This window comes from Eleginops maclovinus, chromosome 2, assembly GCF_036324505.1.
Source record: "Eleginops maclovinus isolate JMC-PN-2008 ecotype Puerto Natales chromosome 2, JC_Emac_rtc_rv5, whole genome shotgun sequence".
Taxonomy (NCBI): domain Eukaryota; kingdom Metazoa; phylum Chordata; class Actinopteri; order Perciformes; family Eleginopidae; genus Eleginops; species Eleginops maclovinus.
Window position 1 is genome coordinate 8,744,402 of NC_086350.1, and position 26,844 is coordinate 8,771,245.

General features: G+C 38.4%; 2 protein-coding genes across 4 annotated transcripts; one reads left to right on the plus strand and one right to left on the minus strand.

Moving 5' to 3' along the window:
* On the minus strand, positions 1-8,895 carry asb13b (ankyrin repeat and SOCS box containing 13b). Of its 2 annotated transcripts, XM_063906928.1 has the most exons (7): positions 8,740-8,895; positions 4,270-4,340; positions 3,212-3,411; positions 2,972-3,122; positions 2,067-2,201; positions 1,594-1,785; positions 1-1,500 (listed from the first exon to the last, which is right to left on the minus strand). In XM_063906928.1, the coding sequence occupies exons 2-7, from the start codon at positions 4,310-4,312 to the stop codon at positions 1,352-1,354; spliced, it is 870 nt and encodes a 289-aa protein (XP_063762998.1). In that variant the 5' UTR covers positions 4,313-4,340; positions 8,740-8,895; the 3' UTR covers positions 1-1,351. The 2 variants fall into 2 exon arrangements, with proteins under 2 accessions (XP_063762998.1, XP_063763007.1); XM_063906937.1 differs by lacking the exon at positions 4,270-4,340.
* Positions 7,069-26,277, plus strand: tasor2 (transcription activation suppressor family member 2). Of its 2 annotated transcripts, none has more exons than XM_063906908.1 (22): positions 7,069-7,571; positions 7,820-7,968; positions 8,295-8,390; positions 8,483-8,555; positions 10,220-10,311; positions 10,682-10,819; positions 10,976-11,109; positions 11,230-11,246; positions 11,720-11,819; positions 11,935-12,029; positions 12,166-12,272; positions 13,837-13,909; positions 14,022-14,093; positions 14,200-16,341; positions 16,747-17,494; positions 17,694-18,147; positions 18,949-22,512; positions 24,195-24,317; positions 24,400-24,553; positions 24,654-24,759; positions 25,057-25,238; positions 25,516-26,277. In XM_063906908.1, exons 1-22 carry the CDS (start codon positions 7,538-7,540, stop codon positions 25,611-25,613), a joined length of 8,751 nt encoding a protein of 2,916 aa, XP_063762978.1. In that variant the 5' UTR covers positions 7,069-7,537; the 3' UTR covers positions 25,614-26,277. The 2 variants fall into 2 exon arrangements, with proteins under 2 accessions (XP_063762978.1, XP_063762986.1); XM_063906916.1 differs by having other exon boundaries at positions 7,072-7,571; positions 17,182-17,494.
* Positions 26,278-26,844: the final 567 nt, after the last annotated feature.

Genomic DNA, 26,844 nt, shown 5'->3' on the forward strand with positions numbered 1-26,844 from the left:
TTGAGAATTATCTTTAAAATACTGAAGTGGTCTTTTCACTTAGACACATTTGATCGAGGTAGAACCATCTGTATTATTTACACATTTACATTAAAAAGTAATATGCAAGTTATATACAAATACATACAGTGATATAACCCTAGTTATAAAACCACTTCATGTTCCCTCTGAGTTTAGCTAAATATTACAGGATCTATAATAACATCACACTTACTTGATCATATTGAGCTAGATCAGTTCAAATGTATACATTTTATAATATATAATGTCCGCTTAGGTGTGGCTGAAGAGGAATGTGCTCAGGGTAAAGGTGGGCTGTGCTCTGTTGGCCATCAGAGTCGCTATAGTTACAAAGATAAAAGTTGTTGGTGTAACAAGTGGGTGGAGAATCTGTGGGTCTCTTCAAAATCAAATGCCAAATTACTATTCATACTGGTATGATGCAAAATGTATTATATTTATGTTCCACCTGCATAGTTTGTGTATTTTGTTTATGTGAGAAACACCAGGATGTTTTCTAGAATAGCAAGAGTAAGAGACGTTAGGTTACATACCTGACTGACCCACAAGTTATCAATAAAACACTTAATAACTTAAATTAGCCTTAAATGTATGAATATTTTATATAGAAAATATTGAATTGAGTAGAAAAGGTGATGTCGATTTACATTTGTGAAAAACTATTTTAATCTGGAACGCAAGTTCGGACAGGTAAAGTTGTGACCGTTAAGTCATGTGATGCAAATAAGACGTATTGCTCGAGTTTACTTCGTGTGAACAGTCTTTTGGTCATGGCCTACCTGATTGTTAATTTAGTAAGCAGTATGTAGAACATAAAGATGGACGTGATGTGGTATGCAGTAAGTTTGTATCAAACACAGCCCAGGCCTAATCTTTCTTAAACACCAAAAGTAAACCTTTTTCATCCAAACAGGCTTATGACAAACAGCAGAGTTGAGTTTGAGTAAAATAATGGCTGGTTAGAACATTTTCTGAGTCAGTAGATACAATTAGAGTTGAATGCAAGTAAATAATGGGTTTAACATTTACTCCTGTTCCTGTATGTGTTCCGGGGGTGTAACTAGGCAGTGGTTTGTTGACAGGTAAACCAGAACTTCCTGATGAAATTATGGTACAATAATCAAAGTTGCCTTAATTTGATTTAGTAAACATTCTGATTATTGATGTTGTGAAATCCCTCTGCACCAAACTAGTTTGGCAGGGTTAAGACAACTCATCTGTGCTGCACTTCTGCCAGCTTCAACATCTTGTCATACGAGTTTCTAAGATCTGCAGTCAGCAGATATAAGCGCTCCAGATTTTTCTGGAAGCTAAAATTTCTCATTGCTAACTAGATTTCAATAACTGGAGTTGGCATGTAAGAAAGGAAACTTATGATGCGATTGGGCAGGTCCAACTTGGAAACAACTTCACATGCTCTTATGCCAAGAGCCCCTCTCACAGCCACTCTGCTGATCTGCTGTAGACTTAGAGGGGTATCTATGGAACAGAAAGCAGAAGAGGTGACATTTTATCTGTGCTCTTAGACCATCTATATTTTTAGCAGCGACAGGATGCACACTTCAAACTCACTCTCATAGTACTCAAGGCAGAGATAAGAGGGAGACCCCTGACTGGTGTAGTGGATGGGCTTTTTTTTCAGATTATCCCTCGCATACACGTTGCCCCCAAACTCCACAAGTAGATCGATCAATTCAACACTCTTTGTTTTGGCTGCGTGATGAAGAGTTGTCTCGTGTAGCTTGGCAGCATTCACATTTGCTCCTTTGGGAAAGAGAGACATGCAAAACTGTATGTAGAAAACACTTTACTTGTCAATACAATCTTTGACCTGACATCCAGTTAAAATATAATTGGCTGTAAGCATGACACGCCAAGGTGCAAACAGTTTTAGGAAATTGTGTACATCTCAATAAATGTTAGTCAATAAGAGGTTTTACAAGATAAATCCTAAATAAACTGTATTTTACAGTGATCTAATCCAGGTTTTGACCCAGAAATACTGTTACACTTACCCAGCTCTGGGGTACGGAACACAGACTCACCTGCATTGAGGAGAACTTTGGCGCAGTCGTACTCTTGCCTTGCACAGGCTACATGAAGCGGTGTCCCATAGTGGCAGTCATGAGCATCGATGTAAGCTCCTTGATCAACCATGAACTGGACACACTTTGAATTACCTATTGTGAAAAACAGTACAAATTATGTCTACAAGATACATTGCTCCACACCAAGTATTTTAAGTATATAACAATCAGTTCCCATAGGCTTTAACGGTGTCTGTTCCTTTTGTTTCATCCTACCCAGGGAACTGAAGCTGTTACTCAGCATTTATTGATTTTGGATGAAGCCTTGTCCTTGCAGTTTTTTTTTTAATCAATACTGTAATCAAACAAATGTGTTCCAATGCTTAACAAATTATAGTCATGGCCGTCGTATAGCTCAGTGGGTAGAGCAGGCGGCCATATACTGGGGTTTGATCCCCATGCGGTGGACCCGGATTCGAATCCGGCCTGGGTCCCTTTGCCGCACGTCTTTCCCTCTGTCTCCCTGTTTCTGACCTGCACAGTCACTATATTAAAGGCACTGGTTTCCCAAAAAATTTATTTTAAAGAAAGTATAGTCAGTGCATCAGTGCAGTAATAGTTTACTGGTAATTGTGTAATTTGGTTTCCGTGTTATTGTTACATTTAGAAAGGTCTATAATGAATATTCAAGAGTTCTGGTACTGCGTGCTGCGTTCTGCTTCTGGCACTATAGAAGAAGTACACTGAGGAACCTAGTGTAGCCAAGGCCTGCCTTTATAATTAAATCATTCACTATTAATTATTTCACTCCCGCCAGCATTTAAACACTGTTTGAACAAAGACATATTCGTGGGTAGATACTTGGCTTAACCTGCAGTACATACAGTACATTCCTATGTGATGTAGTTTATAACAACACGCACCTCCCATGCAAGCTTCATGAAGCGGCGTGAAGGTAAACATTGGGGGATTAACTGTTGCTCCGTACTCCAACAGCAGCTTGACACATTCAAGGCTGCCGGCTGCACAGGCATCACACAGCGGGGTGCTGCCATCAATGTTCCGAGCATCTACCTGAAAGACAAAAGGCCATAATGTAGTCAAAGCTAAAGTAAATAATGCTCTGATGAAAGGAAATATCCACATCAATCATACCATCTCACCTGTGCACCAGCATCCAGCAGCAGTCGAACACATTGGGTATGTCCCTGTATACATGCCTCATGCAGGGGGGTTATCGAACTGACTGCCATGATGTTAACTGCTGCACCCCCTTCAATCAGCTGCTGTAGCTGGAGGGTCCTGCCCTGCGCAGCTGCCTCATGCACAGCGGACCGGTCCGCCCAGAAGCCAAGACCTTGAGCTGCAAATAATGTGAAACCAGACAAGACTTAACCTTCACACTCATGTTTCTTCATGATGATTAAAAAACACTTGACGCTGTCTTTCCTTCCAACAACTATAACACTAGTTAAACCTTAGTTATCTAGTTAACAAAAAAAGAGGCCCCGTTTCATATAGTTCTACGCATTATGAATTTATTTAATGATTTCTATAATGTCATTTTAAGCTAACAAAGCATACGTTATATGCTGCCCACTCTGACTAAAAGATCATTTTGGTTTTAACTGACTATTCAATGGCTGACTCAATTTTAAGGCCTTTGTTCATGGTAAACAGATAATATTATATTTAGTTTGTTTATTTACTTCTTTTTTTTATCATAGAACATACAAATACATACATGCATAAAAGTACTTTACCTTTAAGTTTGGACAATTTAGAGCAATTTGCACATGAAATATAATAAAACCAGTCATGTAAACTACAACAGGATCAAAAAATTACAAGTTATAGCAAAAGTCTATTGTGTTTCATTGTAAGATGTGTGTTATTGGGCCAAATGACATGCACATTCAAACAGTGCACATGTTTTGTAATGTCTTTAAGTATGTCACATTTGCTGCTACAGAGCAAAGCTAGGTGCATGAAGTGCCTGCTGGCCTCCCTAACGAGCTCACAGCCTGCTGTCATGATCTTGAACATCTATTTAGAAAATGTGCTAGTTAACGTTGACCTAGCCTCTACCTCTGAAAGACTCTTAAAAGAGATAGCCACGATTAAATGAAATCGGAAGAAAGCTTGACATAGCAGCAACCAGCTTTATCAGGTCAACCTGTCGTCCTGGGTTACTGCTGGTCACCACCGGTAAGCTACTTACCGATTTCTCCATACAACGACGGTCTGGTCCGAGTCATCTCCATTTCATGGTACCGTTTTCTTCTCCGTTCACTGCGTTTATTTAATCAAAACTGTTATCCATCTTTGAAGTAAATTAATAAAGACTGAAATGGCTGCATTACGGTAGATTCTGTAGAACACTGTGGGGCATCATGCTGTTCATTGAGTGATGGCAGCGGAGGCGGTTCAGTCAACATAAACAAAGGCCTGGAATTCTGGGATATGTAGGCTACGGACCTAGCAGTCATTGATACATCCGAATCAGAAATCCTTTATTCGTCCCGCAGAGGTGACATTTACATTTGTGACAGCAAAAGTGGCATAGCAGATAAAAACATAAATATTTTATTATGTACATTCTACATTCAAGCAGAGGTGGAAAGTAACAATGTACATTAACTCAAGTACTGTACTGAAGTACACTTGTTATGTACTTACTTGAGTATTTCCATATAATGCTACTTAATACTTCTACATTTAAAAGGGAAATACTGTCATTTTACTCCACTACATTTACAGCTTTAAATACTTTCAACAAACATTAAACTAGTGGACCTTACAGTCAAATGATTTAAATATTTGACAAAAAGTCAATCAGAACTTTGTTGGTCTACAACAGTAAAATTCTACTTGATGCAACAATATTATCTAGAAATGTCACATATATAAATATAATTATATACACACATAACGCAATTTTTATGCACAGTAATTCCTTTTACTTTTTATACTTTAAGTACATTTAACTAATAACACTTTTTTAAATTTTACTTTAGTAAGATTTTGAATGCAGAACTTTTACTTATAATGAAATATTTTGACCACAATGTATTGTTACATTTACTTAAGTAAAGCATCTGAATACTTTGTCCACCACGGCATTCAAGCTATACAGTGGAGGAAATAAGTATTATCTGCCAATTTAGTTAGTTTACCCACTTACAAAGAAATGAACAGACTGTCATTTTTATGGTAGGTTTATTTTAACAGGTCTTCCAGCATGACAATGACCTAAAACATACCGCCAAGTCAACTAAGGAGTGGCTACAGAAGAAGCCCATTAATGTGATGGAGGGGCCTAGTCTCCGGACCTCCATCCCATAGAAAATTTGTGGAGGGAGCTGAAGCTTCCAGTTGCCAAGCGTCAGCCTCCAAACCTTAAGGATTTTTGAGAGAATCTGCAGAGAGGAGTGAACCAAAATCCCTCCTGAGATGTGAGCAAATCTGGTGAACAACTACAAAAACCATCTGACCTCTGTGCTGTCCAACACGGCTTTCTCCGCCAAGAACTAAGGCATGTTTTGCAAGGGGATCAAATACTTATTTCCCCCAATGAAATGCAAATTCATTTATATCTGTGTACATTTCTGGATTTCTTTTTTGATATTCTGTCTATCACTGTTAAAATAAACCTACCACAACAATTATAGACTGTTCATGTCTTTGTAACTGGGTAAACTAAGTAAATTGGCAGGGGATCAAATACTTGTTTCCTCCACTGTATATTTGACTAAAATAGACAAAAACGAAGACTATAACGTAAAAATGTATTTAATTATTTGTTAACCTGTGCTAATCTCTCTCTAATGTTAGCTAGCACAATCAGTTGCTAAAATGTTAACATTTCACCCTTTAAAAGAAAGCTTTTTAATAAAGCTAAATCATACATCCCTATATTGATGATGTTTCCAAGTATAAAGGTAGGAATCTTTTTTTGTTTGCATGGTTGGACCATACAGTCTATCGGTTGAACTAGGTAACATCGCTAACTTCAGCTAGTGTTACACTAATGCTAATCTTGATGTGTTCGACTTGGATTTGTTCTGGTTTTACCATAGTTGGAATACAGGAATTGTATTAAATGTTCGATGTGAATGTGATTAGATTTACAGACTGGTTAATCAAAAAGAAAATGTCAACAGACATGGACAGTTACTGGTATAAAAAACCTCAATCAGTTGTGCGATCATTTTATGCATGTTTTCTAAACTCTTCAGTAAATACAAAAAGACTTCAAAAATATTACCATGTCATTTAGCTTACTCAATTGCCAGTATGGCTGGGCAGTAGACTCTAACCAACATTTTTTCTTACATAAAGCCTACTGAACTTGTCTTATTAAAATACAATTCAACATTGTCCCATATGGAAAACATGAGAACATTTATAACTCTGGTGGAAAATAGTCAAATCTACATCTTTTGAAGACAGGGATTGATCAAGATCGAAAGACTAATCAAATATCCTTTTTTTTTATGGATGTCAATGGGGAAATATTTTCCTTCAGGTCCTGAGTGTCTCTGCTACAAAGTTGAACAATCATTCAAAGTATTTTTACATAGCCCATTATTACACAAAACAACATTTGACAAAATCTTTAAACTTGGACTGAGAAACTGAGATACACATTGTCCAATACTTTCTAGACCAAACCATTATTCTTGAAAATAATGAAATAACTGATTGCACCCCTAGTTTATATTCTTCACCTTGAATGATATAACTAGCAGAGATAAAATGGGGAACAGCGTGGTGCTGCTTCAATATGAATGCTAAACTGTGAAAGTTAAATATGTGTTAGCAAAAACAGCCAACTTCCCCTGCAGTCTGTAGTTACACTCAACTAGGTTCATTGCAGCCTACTAGCTTCCATATATAGATACCACATTATAACCTCCAAACACGGCCAGGTTTATCGTGTTGTGGGTCTAAACGTAGTCCTTCTTCCATGTTAGTACGTTTAACAGTAAGCGATCATTAATGTTTCTTCCTGCAAAAACGAAAAGGTATGGGAGGAGAAGCGAGGAGAAGCGAGCCGCAGGCGCAGAGAGGCTTTAACAAGCAGCGCCACAGTTTGGTGTTCCACACTTTCAAGATGGATGCTTTCGCCCTCGATAGGTTTCTGTTTCTTTTTCGTGACGGCATCGTGTGGGTCGGTCACCCCTTCGTGAAGAACTGAAGATCTTTATAAATAACGAGAATTTACTGATCTGTTGAACGGTTAAAAAGTCGATTTGAGAGGATATCTTTGTGTCTACGTGTTCGGTCTGTCGCTTATTTTGTAACTTCCTGGTTGGTGTCGCATAGATAGTCTATCGGAGCTGCGGCGACAGCTCAAGTTACTTCGGAAGCTTTACTGGACACAGGATACATGGGACTTTATATTTCTGTTGATATGTATAAAACCAGATACAACTATCGTCAACGAAGGGCAAAGGGAGAAAGACCGATTTCATAAGTGCTCAGCAATGGAAATTGGGAATGCTGGTGCCTCGAGTAAAGGTGACGAGCTTCTTCAGTTTTTTTCTCCTCGTGTCTTTCACTTTTAGGATTACCAATATATGTGGATCGTATATACTTCCTGATAGATATACTGGAGACAAGTTGTTGATGATTAGACGGAAAAAAGGACGTGGAAATATAAGTTACATCTCACAGTACAGATAGGCTAGTCCTCCGAAACTTTTTGTTATGATGTTCGCATTGTCGATTAGATTTGATGCTCATGGTTGTTTTTGTCTCACTTCTAGGTGTTTTAGTACCTGCCTCAGAAAGTTCTCTCGTCTTTCAGAACAATATTCTGGCTCCAATTAAAAGTGCGTACTTGTATGAGGAGTCAAATCAGTCTTTTAGTTATAAGTCTGCTGCCTTGGTAAACAATCCTGCACTGGAAGAAAAGGTTAGTCAAAATCTCATTTTTCATGTCCCAACATTACATTTCATTACATTTTAAACCACACGTAATTCTACACCTTAAATCTGGTTACGTCTCATAAAAGCTGCACAGGGCTTGAAGCCTTTAATAGGAATGATAATTAAAATATGTCCTTTATTAATACTGCATCCTTTAAACATTATCATTAACTACTAGGATACTTAATTTGTATACTTTATCCTTCTGTGTAAGAAATATAAGGTCAAAGAATAAAGTGAATGCATGAACACAGAAACTGCCCTTTAAAAAGGACATCACAGGACAATATGTTTTTTCTTCTTTCACAAAAGTATTATGCCTTCCGAGCAAAGAGAAGAGAAATAGGATATTCAGAGGAGGATCTGAAGGAATCCTATGGGTTTTTGCTGTTTGACGATGTCAACAAGGTAATACACTTGAAGCGCTGGCACGGCTGGCAAAGACATGATCCAACAAATCTACAATCATGTCCGTAACTGATTTTTGTATTTATTAAAAGGCTAATGCACTTGGGGAAACTGGTGTGCTCACAGGAAACGGCACATGCACAACTCTGGGAGATCCTTCAAAAGGTAAAATACAATGATTTTGTTTCTTCCCCTCTGATACTGCCTCTATGTTAACCAGCAGTGAGATCACAGTGACATTTCAGTATGGACAGCTCAACCACGACCAACAAACATGAGGTCATCAGAAAAGTCTGAGTTGAGTTTTGTACACAACACTTTCTGTGAAGTATAACATAGATATACTTACTGTAGTTGGTAAACAGGCAAAGAATAACATTAAGTATATATCCCAAGGCGTTATCTGTCCAGTTTTGTTCATTTCATTACATTGCATGCAAACTATTCAAATGATTTGTAGTTCAGCTCATGCTCCAAGAAAAAACGTGTGTTGTTGTCTGGTGCTCCCTTGCCTTTTGAAAGTGAAAGCAAGTTGAGGCTGTACTAGTTTATACAAATGCAAATGAAAGTGGAATCATTTCTTAAGGGAAACAGAAACTGTAAGATAGTGCACAGCAGTTCATGATATGCATTGAGACTAAAGCAGTTAGACAATGAATCCAGCTGTATTTGCTGCTACTTCTATTCCTGCAATATGGAAATGTTTCCTTTCAGAGATATTGTCTGTTTACGCTCAACCCACCTTATTTTGTGATTAGTGTTGAAGGCAACATGTATAAATATTAGTCAAAGTCCCAGGTTTTTGTAAACATTCGAATGAAACCACACTCTATTGGCACATGAAAACAAGAGCTCCACTGTCTCACATGTCATTGCATGTAGCAGTGTGGCATGGGGTCGAAATCTGTGTTATACTTCACATCCGTGCCTGTTTCAGTGTGCTTCCTGTACAGCAGTGCTGTTATTACATATTTTCTCATCAAAACATACACAGTTATCCTTAATGGCAGAAAGAGACATTTGGAAAGCTCATGCAGTTAGTATTTCGGATATGTCGTATATCACTTTGTCTGCACATTGCTGGTGGAGGAGTATATACCTACCAGACTGGCTCATTGTTTGCCACCCTTTGTTCAGATTTTCAAACTTGTCAAGTGACTTTTACGTCTCATTTTTAATCTCAAAAATGTACCTTTTTTGTAAAAGAAACTGCAATATGTTTGCCAGACATGAACATGCCTATAAAAGTGTGTTTTAGTGAGGAAGCAGCAACACCGACAGATGACCAGCTTATGTGAACAAGATTTAAATCCTTACTGAGATGCATTGAAAGTAGTGAAATGAACTAGTATAATACCATCATTACAGGTGGTTCGTGCTGCGGGAGGAGTGGTTTCAATAAAGTTTATTGATATACAATGCAATACAATTATAAAAACAAGCCCAGAACGATATATTAAAAAAAGCTTTTAAGTATCTAGAATGAAAACACCTTGAATTTGATTTTTAACAAAAAAACTTGAGTAAAGTAGAATAATTCATGTATATGGTTTAGAGAGAACATTATGTACAAAAAAGCATAATGTAACATTGTTCAACTGCAGGGAGTGAGGTTATTCAGATAGTTGTCAATCCTGTTGTTTCTGACTTTGACCGCCCATACACTTTAAGGTGTGGCCTCGCTGCTGTAGGAGTGTCAGTTGTTGGGATCAGCCTAAGTTAATTATTGTAGTTGCCGATGATGTCCTTGAATCTTGATAAGAAACCTTTCCTCTAGTAATTTTTTACCGACCGCACATTAAGTTAATCTTTTCTGTGTTTTTACTCAGGTGTTTACATATCAATGTACTCTGACTGTTTGGATCTGAATCGCTGGTATCATGGGAAATCTGGATACATTGCCATCATCAGGTTGACAAAGGTATTAAAATAATACAAATGAAAGTGGAATCATTTCTTTAGTGAAACAGAAACTGTAAGTTAGTGCACAGCAGTTCAGGATATGAATTGAGTCTTAAGCAGTTAGACAATGAATCCAGCTTTTTTATTTCCTGTTACTTTTATTCCTGCAATATGGAAATGTTTCCTTTCAGAGATATTGTCTGTTAACCCTCCACCCACCCTATTTTGTGATTTAGTGTTGAAGGGAACACGTATAAATATTGGTCAAAGTCCCCGTTTTTTTGTAAAATACAAATATGAATCCTGAAAGGGAGCATAATAGGGCCCCTGCTCCTTTTTTCATTCAACAAAAACATGATCAACATCATTGTGCTTTCCTTTTACCACAGGGTAGAGTTAAAACCGTCTTAGAGAACTACACAGAGAATCTCACTGCACCCACTGCAGGGTTCGACTGTCATGTGTCAGAGCAGTTGCCTTCAGTATCTGCTAAAACCAGCTCATTTCTCGCCTTTGAGAGAACCCAGGTAAGAATGTGACTGGTGATGAAAATCATCAGTGAGGATAATGTGTGCATTTCTTATTTTTCTGTGTAGATTAATCTGTGCGAGCTAAATCTCTTTGAGTTCCTATTGTAGAGTTGAAACAAGGCATTTCAAGTCTGTTTATTTTTGTCTTTGCAGTATTACATGTATGAGCTGCTAAATGATGAAGCCAATGGTACAGCTCAATCCCTGAGCGGTGCCTGTCCTTTTGCTATTGTATCATTTTCATATGCGGATACCAAAGCAACACCTTTATCACCCCAAGAGCAAAGGTACTGTGTCGTTACAGCAAAGCATTACTCAGCCCTGAGTTATATACTATACCAATTCTTACAAGTTGAGAATATTTAAGTCAAATCAATTAACTGTTTCCCTGATTTCTCATTTTTTAGTGTGGAAAGAAAACTTGGTAAGTCATATGTTATCAAAATAACACATGATAGTGTTTCTCCCTACATATTGAGGTCAAAAAGAAGCTCAAAATGATTGCCCTAAACTGCCATCAAGTAGTTCAATATAATAAACAGCTCATATTGACCACTGTTGAAACGTTCCATTCGAACACTTATCTGAAAGCTGGGAACAATTTTTTTTAATTGGGTTCATTCATTGGATGATTGAGTTCTAAGCCAACATCTTGCCCAACTTTGGCGCCTGACAAGACAGCATGACATTATGATTACCAATTGATCCCTTACATTTATTTTGGTTTTGTTGTTTCCCACTTTACCAGTATTTTCACTTCAGTTATAAACGTGAGCCTACTAAAGCCCGTGGTAAATAATAGCTGAGCCTGTGGGCAAGCTTTCAGATTGAAAATGTAATGTCATGAATATCCTCCCTTTTTAAAAATAATTATTGTATTGTTTTTTCTTCCTCCAGTTCCTCATTACATTCCGTGGAGGGGTCAGCTTGAAATAGGGGCCCAGTTTTATGAAGTTGGGCTCAGGTCTACAGCCGGGGCCTTGATTCCTGCAGAACTGTAAATTAAATGTGAAAATAGAAAAAACATACTTTTTTTATACTGAAATGTCTTTGAAACGTTTCATTCTATAGTCTTTTTTGTTGTGCTTTTATCTTTTCTTTCTCCATTTAAGGCCACCAGTGATAAACATTGGTAAAGCAATATCCATGTCAGATCTGAGACAGCTGTTGCCGAAGGCTGTCTTTGAAACATGCTTCTCTGGTGAAGGTGTGCTTTTAGAATACATAAGAAAAACACAATCTTTTTGTGCAGAGTTCCAAATTTCAGTGTCATTTTGCGTGTCTCAACACATTGCTTAGATTTTCATTCGATTAATGAATTGTGTCTTTTGTATGTCTCTCAGTCTTTCTAGATGGCTTATACTGCACTCTGTGTGAGTTTGTCTCTTTGGGGGCAGTACAAACCCAGTCACTTTCTCTGCTTCTGCGGGAGGTCAAAGAAAAAGATCTTGTGAGTTTCTGTTATCATTCTTCTAGAGATAGTGGGTCTTTGAATTAAAAAGTAAAAAATGATTACAAATGTCAATTATAGTTGATCAAAGCCAAAAGTGGCTAAAAATCTAATTTGGGTTGACTAGTACTCGTAAACCTATATATGGACCAAATCTGATATCCCGGTATTTTTAGTCCGATATACGATATATATCGGTATTTTAAACAAAACGTTTTTTTGTGTTTAGTTTTAACTCATTGCCACAAGTAATCATCATAAACTTGTTTTATTTAGACTATCAAAGTCAAAACCTTCCAGGTTTTCTTTTTCTGCTCAAATAACAGATATATAAACGAAACATGCACAGTAATATGTTTAAAAATAAATGAAATCTATTGTTCAAATAGCCTACGTTTTATAACAATAGACATAATTCTGCTCTTACAGAGCTGTGCAAATAACAAAAATGTACCCAGTAGTACAGGCCTGACCTGTTTGGAACAGACGCACAGTAGTATGTAAAAAAAATAAGCTCTTAGAGAGTTGTGCAAATAATGAAAATGTCAACAAAATGCGTCACTTCAGCAAGCCTTTCTGCTAAATTCTGTCAGACCGTCGCGTACATTTTGGGCAGAACTTCCCTGGAAAAGTGATGACGGCTGGGCAATTGGTATCGCGGGTCAATTGCTTTAAGCATATTTATGAATCCCTTCTGTTTGACCACCGATATAGGGACCATATCCTTGGCGATGTGATATGCCACGGCCTTGGTTATGTCGCGTCACTTTGTGCTCTTTCGGTCGTAAGGCACAACACTACTAAATGATGCTTGCAATGAGCTTTGTTTTGAGAGAGAGGCCGACACATGCTGCGACACCTTGGCCACAGCAGCACCACGTAGTTTAATACTCTTCATACAGCAGTTGGTTGTTCTGCTGTAGATGGCGCAACAGATTTGAGGTGCTTCCACCTTTTTTAGACGCGATCAGTTTTCGGCATGATTTGCAAAACACGTCAAGTTGCTCGACATCTGCAATACGAAAGCCGAAATGTCTCCAAATGACAGAGCCACTATTTTTTTTCTTGGGCCCTAACTGTTCGCCGCTATCCGCCGGCACCGTGTCCACCATGTTTTCTTTTAAAAGTTGGTTGTGATGCGTCGTTGTGCGTACACATGCAAGGGGCGGGGTTGAGCAGCAGAGTTTTGTGCTGGCACAGAGGAGCAAACGGCCTTACAAAAAAGCGGTCGTAAACCAACATCAAAACATTCTAAATATCGGTATGGCGCTATTTTCTCAACTACATATCTCTTTCTAAAATACATCGGTATAACTCCTAATACCGATATACCGCCCAGCCCTACGTATAACAAAGCAAACATTTACATTTGTACAATCGTAACCAGCAAATTATTGATAATTTTATATCATAAGATTAATTAACAACCAAATTGATCAATGGACTAGCACTGGAAATGTGCTTGAAACAGATGTGTTCCTCCTTCAATGACATTTTTGTTTAATGTTACTTGCTACACACCATCCAAAAACGTTATCTGACAAACTCGCTTATTTATTCACAGGCTCTCACTTTTCAGCTGCATGATGGTGGTTCTCTTGTCCTGTTGCACTCTTCTCATTTCCTCACATATGATGGTAAGATATTGAAATTGATGAACGTTCTAAGTTTTCAGTCCTTTAACAAAAGATCTTTGTTCATAATTTACCTTCATATCAGCCTTATACAGTATCTGCGTTTATTTACCAGATACTGGGTCCAATGGTACTGATGTCCTGCAAGGCATGTTTGTGTTTCCAGTCTCACAAGTTATACGGAGAGGTGAATACAGCATATGTTTAACAGTTGATATTTTCATTTGATATGTTGAAATGGTCACGAATACAAAGAAGATATCAAACGATTAATCTTTCTTGAATTTCCACAGACACAAAATTTGGACAACGAAAGCCTGCCATCTCATCTGACATCCTGCAGGTTCTACCAGTGCTAAGTTATGCAGAGTGTGAAGTCGAGAAAACCACCATTGACCCAGGCGAAGAGTTGTGTGAAGTCTTGGCGCAGTATATGCAGAGTTACGCAGCACTAATAAATCCTGGGTTGGCATTAATTCCGTCAAGGGAAGTCAGCATCTTTCCAGATCAGTATGATGTACCGGATGCCCACAAACACCTCTATTCATCCCCGGAGTGGACTAACAGGGCATGGCAGAGCTTAAGGACTTACCTGAGCAAACCTGCCTCTTTTCAACTGCCAGTGTCCAAGGCTTCAGAAATCCTGGCAAGTGGACTAGAGGATCGAATGGAAGACCTTGATGATGATGTCTACATCATTCCCTCATCTCCTGAAGAGGCACCAGCTAATTCTGTTAGCATGGAATCAGTGGATCACTTGAAAGAACGGAGATCTCCTGTAAATGTTAAAACACTTGTTGACACTTGTATAGAAAATGCTGAAGCACAAGTTGATTTTACAGATGTCTCTCAAAATGTTCTAGCAAATGATTTGCAACCTAGAAATGCTACCAAAGACACTGGCAAATGTGACCTGACTGTGCTGGTCAAAGCTGATGAGATGGCGTCAAAAAAACTTCTGACTCCCTCTAAATCGGATGACCTTCCTGCAGAGCTTATTGTAAGCATCACCTCTGCTGAGGGAACTGTCACTGAGGAAGGTTTAAGTATAATCCATACTGTATCTGCAACAAAGCACAATGACTTTCACCTGTCTGGTTGTACAACAAACAAATTGCAAATGGCAGGAGTGAACTCTCTGAATGATGAGACGGTTACAAACAAAAAGATTTTGGATTTCCAAGAAGTCACCAATCTCTCAAAAGCTGAACGGAAGAAAATACACAGGGTACATTCCAAAGGTTGGAAAAAAGTATCTAAAGCTTGTATTCAGCTTCCCAATTTACAAATACCAGAAGAGGATGACAATTTGAAGAGTCAGAAGGAAGGCCAAGCCAAGGAATCATCAGCCCACCCACAGTTAGGTACTTGTTCAAAAATGGATTGGAGGAAATTTCGGCAAAAGTGCAAATTAAGAAAACTGTCAGCAAAAAATGAAAAGGTTATATCTGCTTCTGTTGGATTAGCAGCACCAGAGGAGAAAAAGACAGATCCTGGACCGGAGAGCTTGGAAAGCAACATTTTAATGGAACTTCAAGCTTTCCCTTTGAGAAAGAGAACTGAGCGATGGGACTTGAAGCCAGTCATCAGCGAATGTGGAAGAATCCTGGTTCCTCATGGTTCTGTTGATATTGCAGATCACATTAGGTCTTTAAAGGATAAATATAAATCTAAAAAAGATGAACCCATACCTGAAAAATTGTTGGCTGGGGCATCTGTGATTGCTCATGACAGAGTCGAAACAGTGGGCAAAACAGAGGCCTCGACATCCAAAGATGGAGGGAATCTTCAAAGCGCTGCTGACAATGATGTCAATCCTGAACACAATATCTTTGGAGCATCGGATGATGGCAATGGTTTATTGACATTGAATCCAGAGAGTAGTGACCATTCTTCAAAGACTTATGGCAAAGCAACCCCTCCCTCAGAAGCTGTTAAAAGGAAATACACTCATACCCTTTCCCAAAAAAAGATTGCCACAAAGGGTGCATCTCTGTTGAGTAAATTAAAGTCCGTTCTTCTAAGAGGAAAGAGAAAAGCTGCTCTTCTATTGCCAGACGAAATGACTGCAGGTGGTGCCGAAAACAGTGAGCCCTGTCCCAAGAAGGGCAAATTTGACACTGGGGGTAATAATGCAATAACAACTGTCCAGGACACCACTATGGATGCTGGGGAAGTTTCAAAGAGGCTGTCAGTTGACCCTCTGTTTGCATATGCCCTAGGCCTGACCCCTAAAGAGACACCAGATAAGATACAGAAAACAGAGGATCAAGAAAATCAACAAAGCAAAGACTCATCAGGGACCCAAGTACGAACTGTTTTGGACAATCAACCTCAAGTCCTACAAAGGCCTCCATCAATCTTTCCGAGAAGGGGAAGGATTAAAATGCTCAAAAAGCACCAAGGCATCCCCACAGAGTGTGTTAAAAAGAAATGTAAGTCTTATTTCAAAATTCTAAAAATCTAATGTTTGTTTTTTGTAAATAATGGGAAACATCTCTTCAGTATTATTCACACCATTTAAATTGACTCTTTTCTTGGATCTTTCACCTTTTGCATCTGTCCTTAGCATTCTTTCGCTGCCTTTTGATAAGTCTTTGCTAGTTCTTTGTTTGTTTATGCTTTTCTTTTGCTTGTGCCTCATTTTTGCCTGTGCATCTGCACCCAAATGTGGTGGTGTTGGCCAAATAAACAAACCCCCTTGTTTGAAATAATGACCTAGTTTACAATTTGGTGGCAGGTTCCTAATAGATCTACATTGGTATGTTTCAAATGCTTTCAATGTGCTACTTTTTATTTTCATGCTGTTTTCTTTTTTCTCCTCTGTTTTGTCTTCACAGGGTGGTTGCATTTTCAAACCCCAGCTTGTTATGCCAGTGAACTCAAATACAAAGAAAGTACTAGGGATAAATCTGTCAGGAAGACTGTTAAGGAAAAAAAGAAAAGTACTTGCTCATCTACAGATGCTTTGAACTTACTTGCTGACTTGGCACTCAGTGTCAGTAATGACCAGGTTCCACCACAACCAGATCCAGCTCTTGAGAGAAAACAAGAAACAAGTTTGAAGAAATGTGACCTTACAAAAGATGTTACCAGTGCTGAACAAGAGTCAGTTCTTCATGCTCTGCTTAGACAGCCTGCTGCTAGACCCGTGCAACCTCTTGAGTGTCCTTCTCCAAGCAATCCTGTGGGATGCACTGAATTGGTTGATTTGGTATCTAAAGAACATGCTTACTCATTGCCACCGTCTTCCTCTCTACTGTTGGGTCTGCCAGGTACACCCTTCCAGGTTTCACCTTTAAGTGGTTCTACCAGACTGCTGCACCATCACCAGACAATGTTTGGCGATGGAATTAAAACACTACACCCTACTGCCAAGAAATTAGGGACAGAACCAAACCACAGAACTCCTGAATATCTGAAAATGAACAAGGTGTGCAGAATAAAATTCAGAAACTCCCGTACCTTTGATAACAAGGATGGATCTATCCAAGTCACAAAGCATTGGAAAGAAAACTATGACTTTGATCTGGACAGCAAGTTTACAAATGACTCAAAGGATAGAACTATCATCCGAGCCTTGCACGGGTATGTACATTGTTTAACTTATTTTCTTAAGGAATATCAACATCAAAGTAAATGTTTCCTTTCACAGTTTAATTTCTATACATGTATCTTGCTAAGAAATGTTGGCTATGTACTTTAAAGTGTTATTTTAGTTCTGATTACATTATTATCAGTTATTCAATTGAAAGTGTTAATTTTGGTACATTTACATCTTCGATAGCCCATGGAATTTCTCCATTCAAGACACCAGTGAAGAGGTGCGACTGATCGTCCACATGTGGATAGGTCTGTTCTACAGTCGGTCAACAGCCAGGTTTTTTAATATTGACCCATACCCATGTCCAGAAGAGAGTGATTCTTTGGAAAGGTCCTGTGGAATGGTATCAGCAACAGCTCAGCCTGAGCTCATGGCCAACTCATTGGTTCCTCTCCCAAATGTAACAAACACTGCAGACCCAAAAGCTTTGGATCTCAGCAAAAAAGATGACTCTGTGTTACAGCAAGGATCTGTGATTTTGGACTTGTCGCTGAGAAACTCCAATGCAGAGATTGTCGCTTCAGATTCACTGATCAACAGAAAGGAAACGTTTGTATCCAGTAATCAGAAGGAAATCAGTGATGCCTTGAACCCATTCAAGGCATCTGAGGGACGAGAGAAGGCCATCACAACTCCGGTATGGTTCTGATGTTATTGCTTCTGCAAACTAACCTGCATTTGATGTTTTTGTCATGATTTATACATGGTCTTAAGAATAATGAACCGTTAAACGATCTGGTTGGTGTGTTTGTCATGTTATCATAGACATACAAACATAGTAGTTAGAAGGGACAATCTACTGTTTTACAGCAGAATGCCTTTGCAAATGGCTTCTTAATGAGAGTCACAGGCTATCTTAAATTTCTCTGAGATCTTTTGGCCACAACTCCAAACCGTTTCAATTGGGGACTTTGGACAGACCTCATGTCTCAAGCCTCCTGGCATGCTGAAAAATCTGAGGTTCTGGACAGACATTCAAAGATCAGAGATTTAATCCTGATTTTTCTCTTTAAAACTATGGTTTTGTTCCACTAGGGAAACATATGCTGCTATATACAGCTGGAACTGCAGTGACAGCAACATAACTTTAAACTTAATATTCACGGCAGCACCCGGTTGAGGTTTTGTTGCTTTGTAACCGAATCTTTTACCAACTAAAAAGTAATGAACTGAAACATGATGCATGTCAGGTAGCAAATATTATTTTTAATATCTAACTTGTTACAATGCTGAAACAGGCTCTTTTAGTATTTAGATTTTCAGTTTTTATTGTTTTAATTGCCGATGTATTAATGGCAAAATTGAGCTTGAAAGATAATGCCATTTTTTTTTTATTATGAAAGACTTGCAAAGAGAAATCTATTTCACAGTTTTCACTGAATGAAAGGTATTGTTATAGATAATATTTAATTCTTACTCTGTTTTCTCACATTTGCAGTGTTACAAAAAGATGGTACAGTCCACAATGATTGTCAATGAGATAAATGATCTCCGAAGCACTCATGAAAATAAGAGGACTTATACACCTTCGCAAGAGACCCTGGAACACAAAGTTCTACACATTTTTCAAGGTGATGGAACATTCATTCCTGCACAAGAGATGAAAATAATATTCTTCCAGCCAGAAAATGATAACAATGCTCCACGAATTGGCCACTTGTTATTTGGATGCCAAAATGAGAAGACCAACGTCATAGATGGCATTGACAATTCAGAGGCTACAGAGATGAGTTTCGTGCAAAAACACGGAAAGGATTCCTACAAATCTGTGAGGGATAAAAAGGTGGACCTTAACAAAAAAACATCTGATGTGGGTACTAAAATTGAGCATGATGAAATTAAAGCCAAAGAAAGAAAGAAAGAAACGCCATGCCAAGAAAGCAATGAACCTTCTCCAAAAGTAATTCATTCGAATGATGGTTCTACAAAGAAAGAATCAGGTATAGTCTGCAATGGAAGTCTTATAGAACATGAGAAGCAAATGTGTGTGAAGGAAGCTTTAGTAGTCTCACCAGGCAAGGATGAAAATGTTAAAGATGTGGAATGTTGTACTGGACAAAAAGGAAAAGTGATCGAAGATGCCTCCGGAAAGACGAGTGGACTTGATCAGAAAGACAGTTGTATTTCACCTGTGGACTCGGTAGAGAAGGATTGCGTCACAGAGTGTAATCACAATCCATCATTGGTTGAGCAACAACCTGAAGCCAACCAGGTCTGCCAGGATTTGCATTTCAGAAAGCTGTGGGGAAATGACAGTGCATTGATGGGTGAATATGCAATTTCAGAAAAATCTTCTCTCGCTCAATTAGAAATTAAGTCTATTTCTAAAGATCCTACAATTGAGGACAATTCTGAAATTGATATTGGTTTGGAAAATAAGGTGCATTATCAGATGGCAGCATTACCCAGTTCTGATGAGAACAACTGTTCATTAGATGGGTCTAATGCAGAGAGGCAACTTTTACTGACAAAAGACCAATGTAAAAACGGAAGCAATAACAAAGTATTAGCAAACTTGACTCTGGGTAATCACAATTATGAAGACCAAGAAACCAAATCAATTGAGGCAGAGGAAAAGGTTGTTAACACGACTGAAAAAGAACTACTTCCTCATCAGTCTCAATCCCCTCAGTGTGAAGCGGAAGTGACACTGATAAAGGAAACAGGTGACAATCAGATCTTCAAAACAAATGAGGGATTGGAAAAGATCTACAAGGGAGTTGTAATTCCATTTATTGGAATCGACATCTCCCAAGAGGTTACAGAACAAACACACAATTCAAGCTCACTAGACAATATTAAAGAAGTTGTCAAGGAAGTAGTACCGATTATCAGTGTAAGTACCTACCCTGAAACTGTCGTTTCCAAGGGGGTATGCAGTACATCTAAAATGAACAGTAAAAAGGCAGTACTGTATGCTGACAAACTTTCCACACTGCTTCTTGACGTAATCAGTCAGACAGTGGCTTCTGGAAGTGAATCTGACGACCGGTGCCCTACCCCAACTATGGATGAGAAACCATATCAGCACCTAACCAGCTCTGGACCTAGTAGTACTAGTGTTTCAGCTTTTTGTGGCAGTGCAACCTCCAAAAACATCACTCTGAATTGTCCTAGCAGAAGCTTAACATCCTTACAGAATGAGATGCCTAACAGGTCTACAGTTAACAGTGATGCCAACCGACATAATGACCTTGACCCTGATGTTGAACTAAGAACTCTTAGAGTTTTAAAATGTATAGACAAGTTCTTCTCCAAATCAAGCAATGTTGACACATCCAGCCAGAGTCAAACAGCTGATATGAAACACTCTCCGGATAAAACCTCTGACCTCGGAAGCAATTATATTTCCTCTGGCTTAATGCCAAGCCACACCTCATCTGACTTTGACGATAAGAAAATAAGCAATACAACGCCAACAATGGCGCCAGCCTCTACCTCACGAGAACTGCACACAGAATCAACAGGTCACTTTCTTATTTCGCCTTTCAAAAGCAAATTAGAAGGAGTACTTGGAGTAAAGTTGCAGCTACAGGAAACTGACTCATCAGTTCAACAGCATTTCGAAAGACCGGATAAAGTACAAGAAACCTCCGTAGAGCAAAACTATTGTCATCCCTCCAGATCTGTTCCCTCTGCTGAGAGTTTGCAAGACATTAAACTAAATATTGACCATGATGGACATAAAACAACATCCCAGACCAATTTAAGTCAGGAACCACGTTCATACAGTCAGCGTCCTATCATGGCGGTGAAACCTTCCAAGAGTGATGAAAGTAAAGGAGATTACATTTCTAAAGACAGGCAAATTGAAAACACTGCAATGTCTATTATTTTGAAAAATGCAAAGACTCAATCCCCAGTAGTCTCAATCAACAAAACCACTACAATGCTCTTGGAGAAAAAGACAGAAAGTCTTAAAAACAATTCTGAAGGACTTAATGATGATAAGCAAGAGGTTAGTGAGCTTTCTCGCAGTTTGTTATCAAGTGTTAGTGACAGTAAGCCCAAATCAGATAAAGCTGAATGTATACTTCTAGATTCCATAAGTCAGCACCAAGGAAGTGACATAACACAATTCAACAAGATTCCTTCACCATCTCTGTCTGTGCACTCTTGTGATTCTGAACAAAATTCTTCTGGACTTGTGACACATGTGGAGAAAGGGGGGCAAGCTACTCAAGATAGCATTGAAATGGATCAGAAAAACTGCTTAAATGCATCAATTTCAGATGCAGATTCCAAAGAATGTGGCAAGCAAGATGACAGTCTTTCAATGGGACCTAACAGCTCACTAATGTGTACGGTCTATAACACTAGCCAGGAGAGACCTCATTCTTTTCTGGAGCAGGTTTCTCATAGGTGCCTTCAGGATGACCCTACCGAGGGGTCAATGGAGAAGGAGTGCCTAATCTTCTCAGAACAAATGAAACAGCTTTTAAAAAGGAAAAACAAGGAACCCATCTGCCAACAGGACACACAAGATACATTGAATGTGTCATGTGTCAGTCCCATGACTGTGCACTTTAGCAGTCTAGAGGAGCAGGAAGATTTTATCGATCCCTTAATGGCACATTTGGATGCTACGTCATTTATTGGACACAAAATCAAGGTGGACCTGTCTGAGAGGAAAGATATTGCAGGCTCTACTGAAGAAGGAAATCATTTGCATTCTCAGAAATTATCTCAAGGAACAGAGAACCCTATGAAACATCCTGGAATTTCTGGTTTGAAATCAGATTATGCCAGACTGTACAAGACAATGATGAATGAGGTCTGTGATTCCAAAAAGGTCCCATCTAGACCTAAGCACTTCAGAATGGATAGAGGATACCCAAAGACTGAACCAAGTAACCATTTTGACTTCTGTGATCAAATGAAGAGAGAGGTGGATGAGAGTTTTCGCAGCAGTCTGAATTCAGTGGTGAAGAAATCCTGTAAAACAAAATACAGATTCTACATAATGGTGACGTCAGAGGATGCCTTCTTTGAGGAAACCAAGGTAAGACTCATTTAAAAAAATGTCCAATTGAGTATTTCTATAAAGCTTCCATTTACTATATTTTTTCAAAGGTTTGATTCTCATCTAACTAAAGTGGTAAGCTACCCAAACTTTTTTTTTGGCAATGTAAAACTCATCCCCTGTTAAGAAAATGGCAGTAAAAAATATTTTGAGATGGGAAGTTTGGTCAGATTGGGTTCAGCTTTGCAAAACTCAAAAGTCTATACAAACTGTAACTCACTACCTCACTACCCCAGAACACTACTATGACCGGCCCAATGCTACTCGCTCTATTGTACTTTCACTCAATTTGTGAAAGTACAATAAACAAACACTAAATAAGCAAAATCATGTAGTGTTTCGGACACATTCTTTTGTCTCCCAGTCCTGAACCTTCAACACTAATGAAATGCCTTACTACTATGTTCCCAGCAGTCCATCTGTCACTAACCAGTGTTTCATTGAGACCCTTATGTTTCTTTGTTGTTAATTTGAAACAACAAAACTAATTATTTGTAAAGGCACTGTTAATAGCAATTCAAAACAACAGTGACAATGATGTTCTAATGTGGCAATTATAAGAATATACTTAAAAAACTAACTAAATGTGAACAATATCATCTAGGTAAGCTACATAGAGTGCCGCAGGAACGAGTCCTAAATCCCGGAAGTAAGTTAGCATTTTACAACTTCCTGTTTCCTCGTCTCAGAGTCAATGCGATTTCTCAATAGGATTTTGGAAAATAGCCCGAAATAAGGTCTGTGGTTGACACAAATTTATGAGAAGGATCCCGTTTTGTTCTACGACATTAAATACATCAGCAGTGATCTGGTGATTAGATTTATGCTTCGAAAATTATAAAAGTAGGGTAGGCATGTGAAGATTATCCGGCTGAACTAAACGTGCATTTATCAAACAGGTTCGTTTTTTACAATACTCGAAATTGCATTGCTTTTTTGGCGAAGGAACCCATGCGCAGATTACTTCCGGGTCAGCCTACAAAAATAGGTCATCCCTGTGGCGCTCTGTTATCTAACATCATAAACATTATTTAAAACTGTACAGAGCATGTTTGATTACTTTGTCTTATGTTCCCCTACTGGTGCTCAGCCTGTCAGCCCCTGTCAATTGAAGACACTAACTGAGACAAAAAGGAACATTTCTCCAATCTGAATCATTTTTATGATGAAGAAATACTGAAAAAGCAATGTCTTAAGCCATAATTGTGTGAATCATTATAACACATGTGAGTATTATTCATGCAGGGTAGGCTGAGGAAGTATACATGTAATACCTTTTTACACGTCATGTCCAGTAGTCATTTCTAATTTTAACAGAAGGACAGTTCATTTTGTGAATGAGTTTAGTTTTTTCTTATCACGCCTATGGTTATGAGTGTTTCAAAACCAAAAAGATACTAATCCTCAGATGGTTCTAAAACGAGTTATGATCCAGACACATTTTCAGCATTTCATGTCTTGTTTAATGTAGTGTCTACATTTATTGTACCGGTTATGGTTGGTCAAGTGGTCACTTTAACAACCCCTGTACATATATATGCCTTCAAAAAAGATATTAGAGCAAGTAAAGACCAGACTAATGTTTATGTCAAAGCTGTGTAAGACTTGCTAAAGTAAATTGCATTTTAAAGTTTGGGTGATTTCTCCTCGATTTTCAAAAGGTACAATTGCAGGCAGAGGGTCACACTGCTGTACAGCCAGCCGAGTTCTTCCTTGGGGAGGATAGTCCTTCACCTCTACTCATCATCCTCAGGAATGAAGACATTGCAGAGCACATTTGTGAGGTAAATGATCCCCTGGTAAAAAAAAGATCATGACAGGACTTTTTCAACAAGTATTCACTCATTGATGACTCTGTTATTTCAGGTCCCGCATTTGCTCGAGCTCAGGAAGTCCCCAGTTGTGCAGTTCGCTGGAATCGACGAACCAGATGATGTTGTGAATCTAACCCATCAGGAGCTCTTCACAAGGGGTGGCTTTATAATGTTCGACAGAGCAGGCCTGGAGCACCTGAACCTTTGTAGGAGCACTTTTCACTGAAACCACATTTTTTGTGTTTAAAATTGTGTCGTGTAAGCAGACAATTTACCTCATGATATAAACTTTGTATACATTTTAAGGCAACTTCAAAAAAATGTCGGAAGTTTTGCAAGGAATGAGCAGAACGGGGAAATGGAAATGGATGTTGCACTACAGAGACAGCCGTTGGCTGAAAGAAAATGCAAGGTAGGGGTCAACTTTTGAAAAAATATCTACAAAAAATGTCCGTGTATATAGTAATATTCAGGTGCTCCAACTTGTTTTGGGATCATTTATACTTTATTTTGCTGACCAGGCACTAACCGTGGTTTCCCACAAATCCTCTTCTATATTTGAATTGAGATCTCTTTCACAGATCAGCCTAATATTTTCAGTTACCATGATGTCATTGTGTTATAAAAGAATAATACTGAATGTGAAGTTTAAAACAGCTCTCGTTTCAAATGTTGCCTGTGTGAATTTTGCACCTCCTATCATGTTCAGGTTGAGTTCAGAGGGAAAAGAGAAGCAGAACTTCCTGAACTGTTGCCAAGAAGCTGGAATATTGGAGGTCTTGCCTTATCATGAGTGTGATCTCATGTCAAGAGAAGGGCCAGACTACCTTGCTTGTTTGGTCCGTTTGCAGGTCCAGAATATATCAGCACGTTACCCTGTGTTTATAACCGGTGAGAATCTAAAAATTCATTAACTGTACCTTTTACGTTCAATGAGACTCATGATATTGTGGTTTAATTGTGAAGGAGTCGTTTACAAGAACTCAACAATTAACATCCACAATATATAGCTTGGAGTGATTGCTTTCAATGCTTCAGTTTACTGGACTTTGAAAAGATCCTTGAAAGTCAACCTGCAGAGGTATTAGTTGGTACAGGGAAGTGGAAATGGATGTTGCACTACTGAGACCGCCAACAAAAAAATGATATGTTTTTCTTATTCTTACAGACACGACGACAGACAACGCATTTGGAAAGAATGGAATATTAACAATGACTTTCGACTCTTTCCTGACGTATTTTCCAAGCTTAACACTTACAGCCTAAACTGGAGAAATTTGGATGGAGTATCTAAAGGTGTGCAATTCAAGAACATAACATGACAAACCCACTTAACCATGTCATGGTGATTTCAAACCTACTACATTTTAATAATATATTTATTGATGAGGCCTTCATCAATTCAGCTCTTTTGTTTGGGTCAATAACTACTGATTCATTATTTGACATTATTTTTCTATCATTTTAATAAGTTATAATTCAGTTAATGGATACAGGTACACATATTTGGGGAAATAGGCAGGTGTGTACTGTACGCATTTTGTATATTTTGTAGATTGTATTTTCACCGTTAAAACTATGTTATGTTGACTTAATTCATTTACAGCACAATTATTATTACCTCAGCCAAGGAGGTGATACTGTTTGCTTTGGTTAGGCAGGGTTTTGTTCGAGCATGGGTCAAAGAAAACCCAACAGCTACAGCCTTGGCATTAGGGTTTTATTTTAGTTACAACTTGTCAACAAAGCCAAATCAGGCTGTTTTAAATATGTTATATATTAAAGTATTCTGACGGTGATATTGAATTTTGATTTTGTAAAATACTTTGAGCAGAGCAATTTAATGTTTTGACTATGCACTTGTTTTGTTAATATTTCATGACTGTATAGAGAAATTTGACTGAGAATAAAGATGTTTTTTTGTTAAGAATTGTTTGGGCAACCAGTGCCTTTTAATATACTGCAGTTCAGAAACGGGGAGACGGGGAAGATGCGCAGCAAAGGGGCCGGATTGAACCTGGGTCCACCGCATGGGGATCAAACCCTGGTGTGTGGCCGCCTGCTCTACCCACTGAGCTATACGACAGCCGAGAATTAAGATTTTTGTTGATTGTTGGACTTTAAGTAAATAAATAAAAAAAGGAAACATCCATTAGTGAGCCCGACTGCTCACTAGACCTTGCTTTCTGAATCACAGACCACCCTTAGAAAAAAAGGCATAAGATAGTTAACAATCGAAGGAGGAAGTGGCCTCCGTTGTGCTGTAAAGGGAACAGACTGAAATACTTGAGGTATATGTCTTGCCTCAATTGAAAACAAAAGAAAAAGATGGAGTGTAAAATTATATGTAAGAACTTTAACCAGGACATTTATTCGACAGGATTGCATCTATTCAAACACATAAGGCTCTCAAAACATTAAACTTATTAATTACATAAAGCTCTATCGGCAGATATGATAAGAAGGATAACATAAACTATTCAAATAACAGTTCATA

Coding starts and splice junctions, on each gene's coding strand:
- asb13b (XM_063906928.1), bottom strand. CDS start 4,312: ATGGAGATGACTCGGACCAGACCGTCGTTGTATGGAGAAATCG. Junction 3,412..4,269: donor GTCGTTGTATGGAGAAATCG/GTAAGTAGCTTA, acceptor CATTATTTGCAG/CTCAAGGTCTTGGCTTCTGG. Junction 1,501..1,593: donor CTGCCTTGAGTACTATGAGA/GTGAGTTTGAAG, acceptor TCTGTTCCATAG/ATACCCCTCTAAGTCTACAG.
- tasor2 (XM_063906908.1), top strand. CDS start 7,538: ATGGAAATTGGGAATGCTGGTGCCTCGAGTAAAG. Junction 10,312..10,681: donor CCATCATCAGGTTGACAAAG/GTATTAAAATAA, acceptor CTTTTACCACAG/GGTAGAGTTAAAACCGTCTT. Junction 22,513..24,194: donor CCTTCTTTGAGGAAACCAAG/GTAAGACTCATT, acceptor GATTTTCAAAAG/GTACAATTGCAGGCAGAGGG.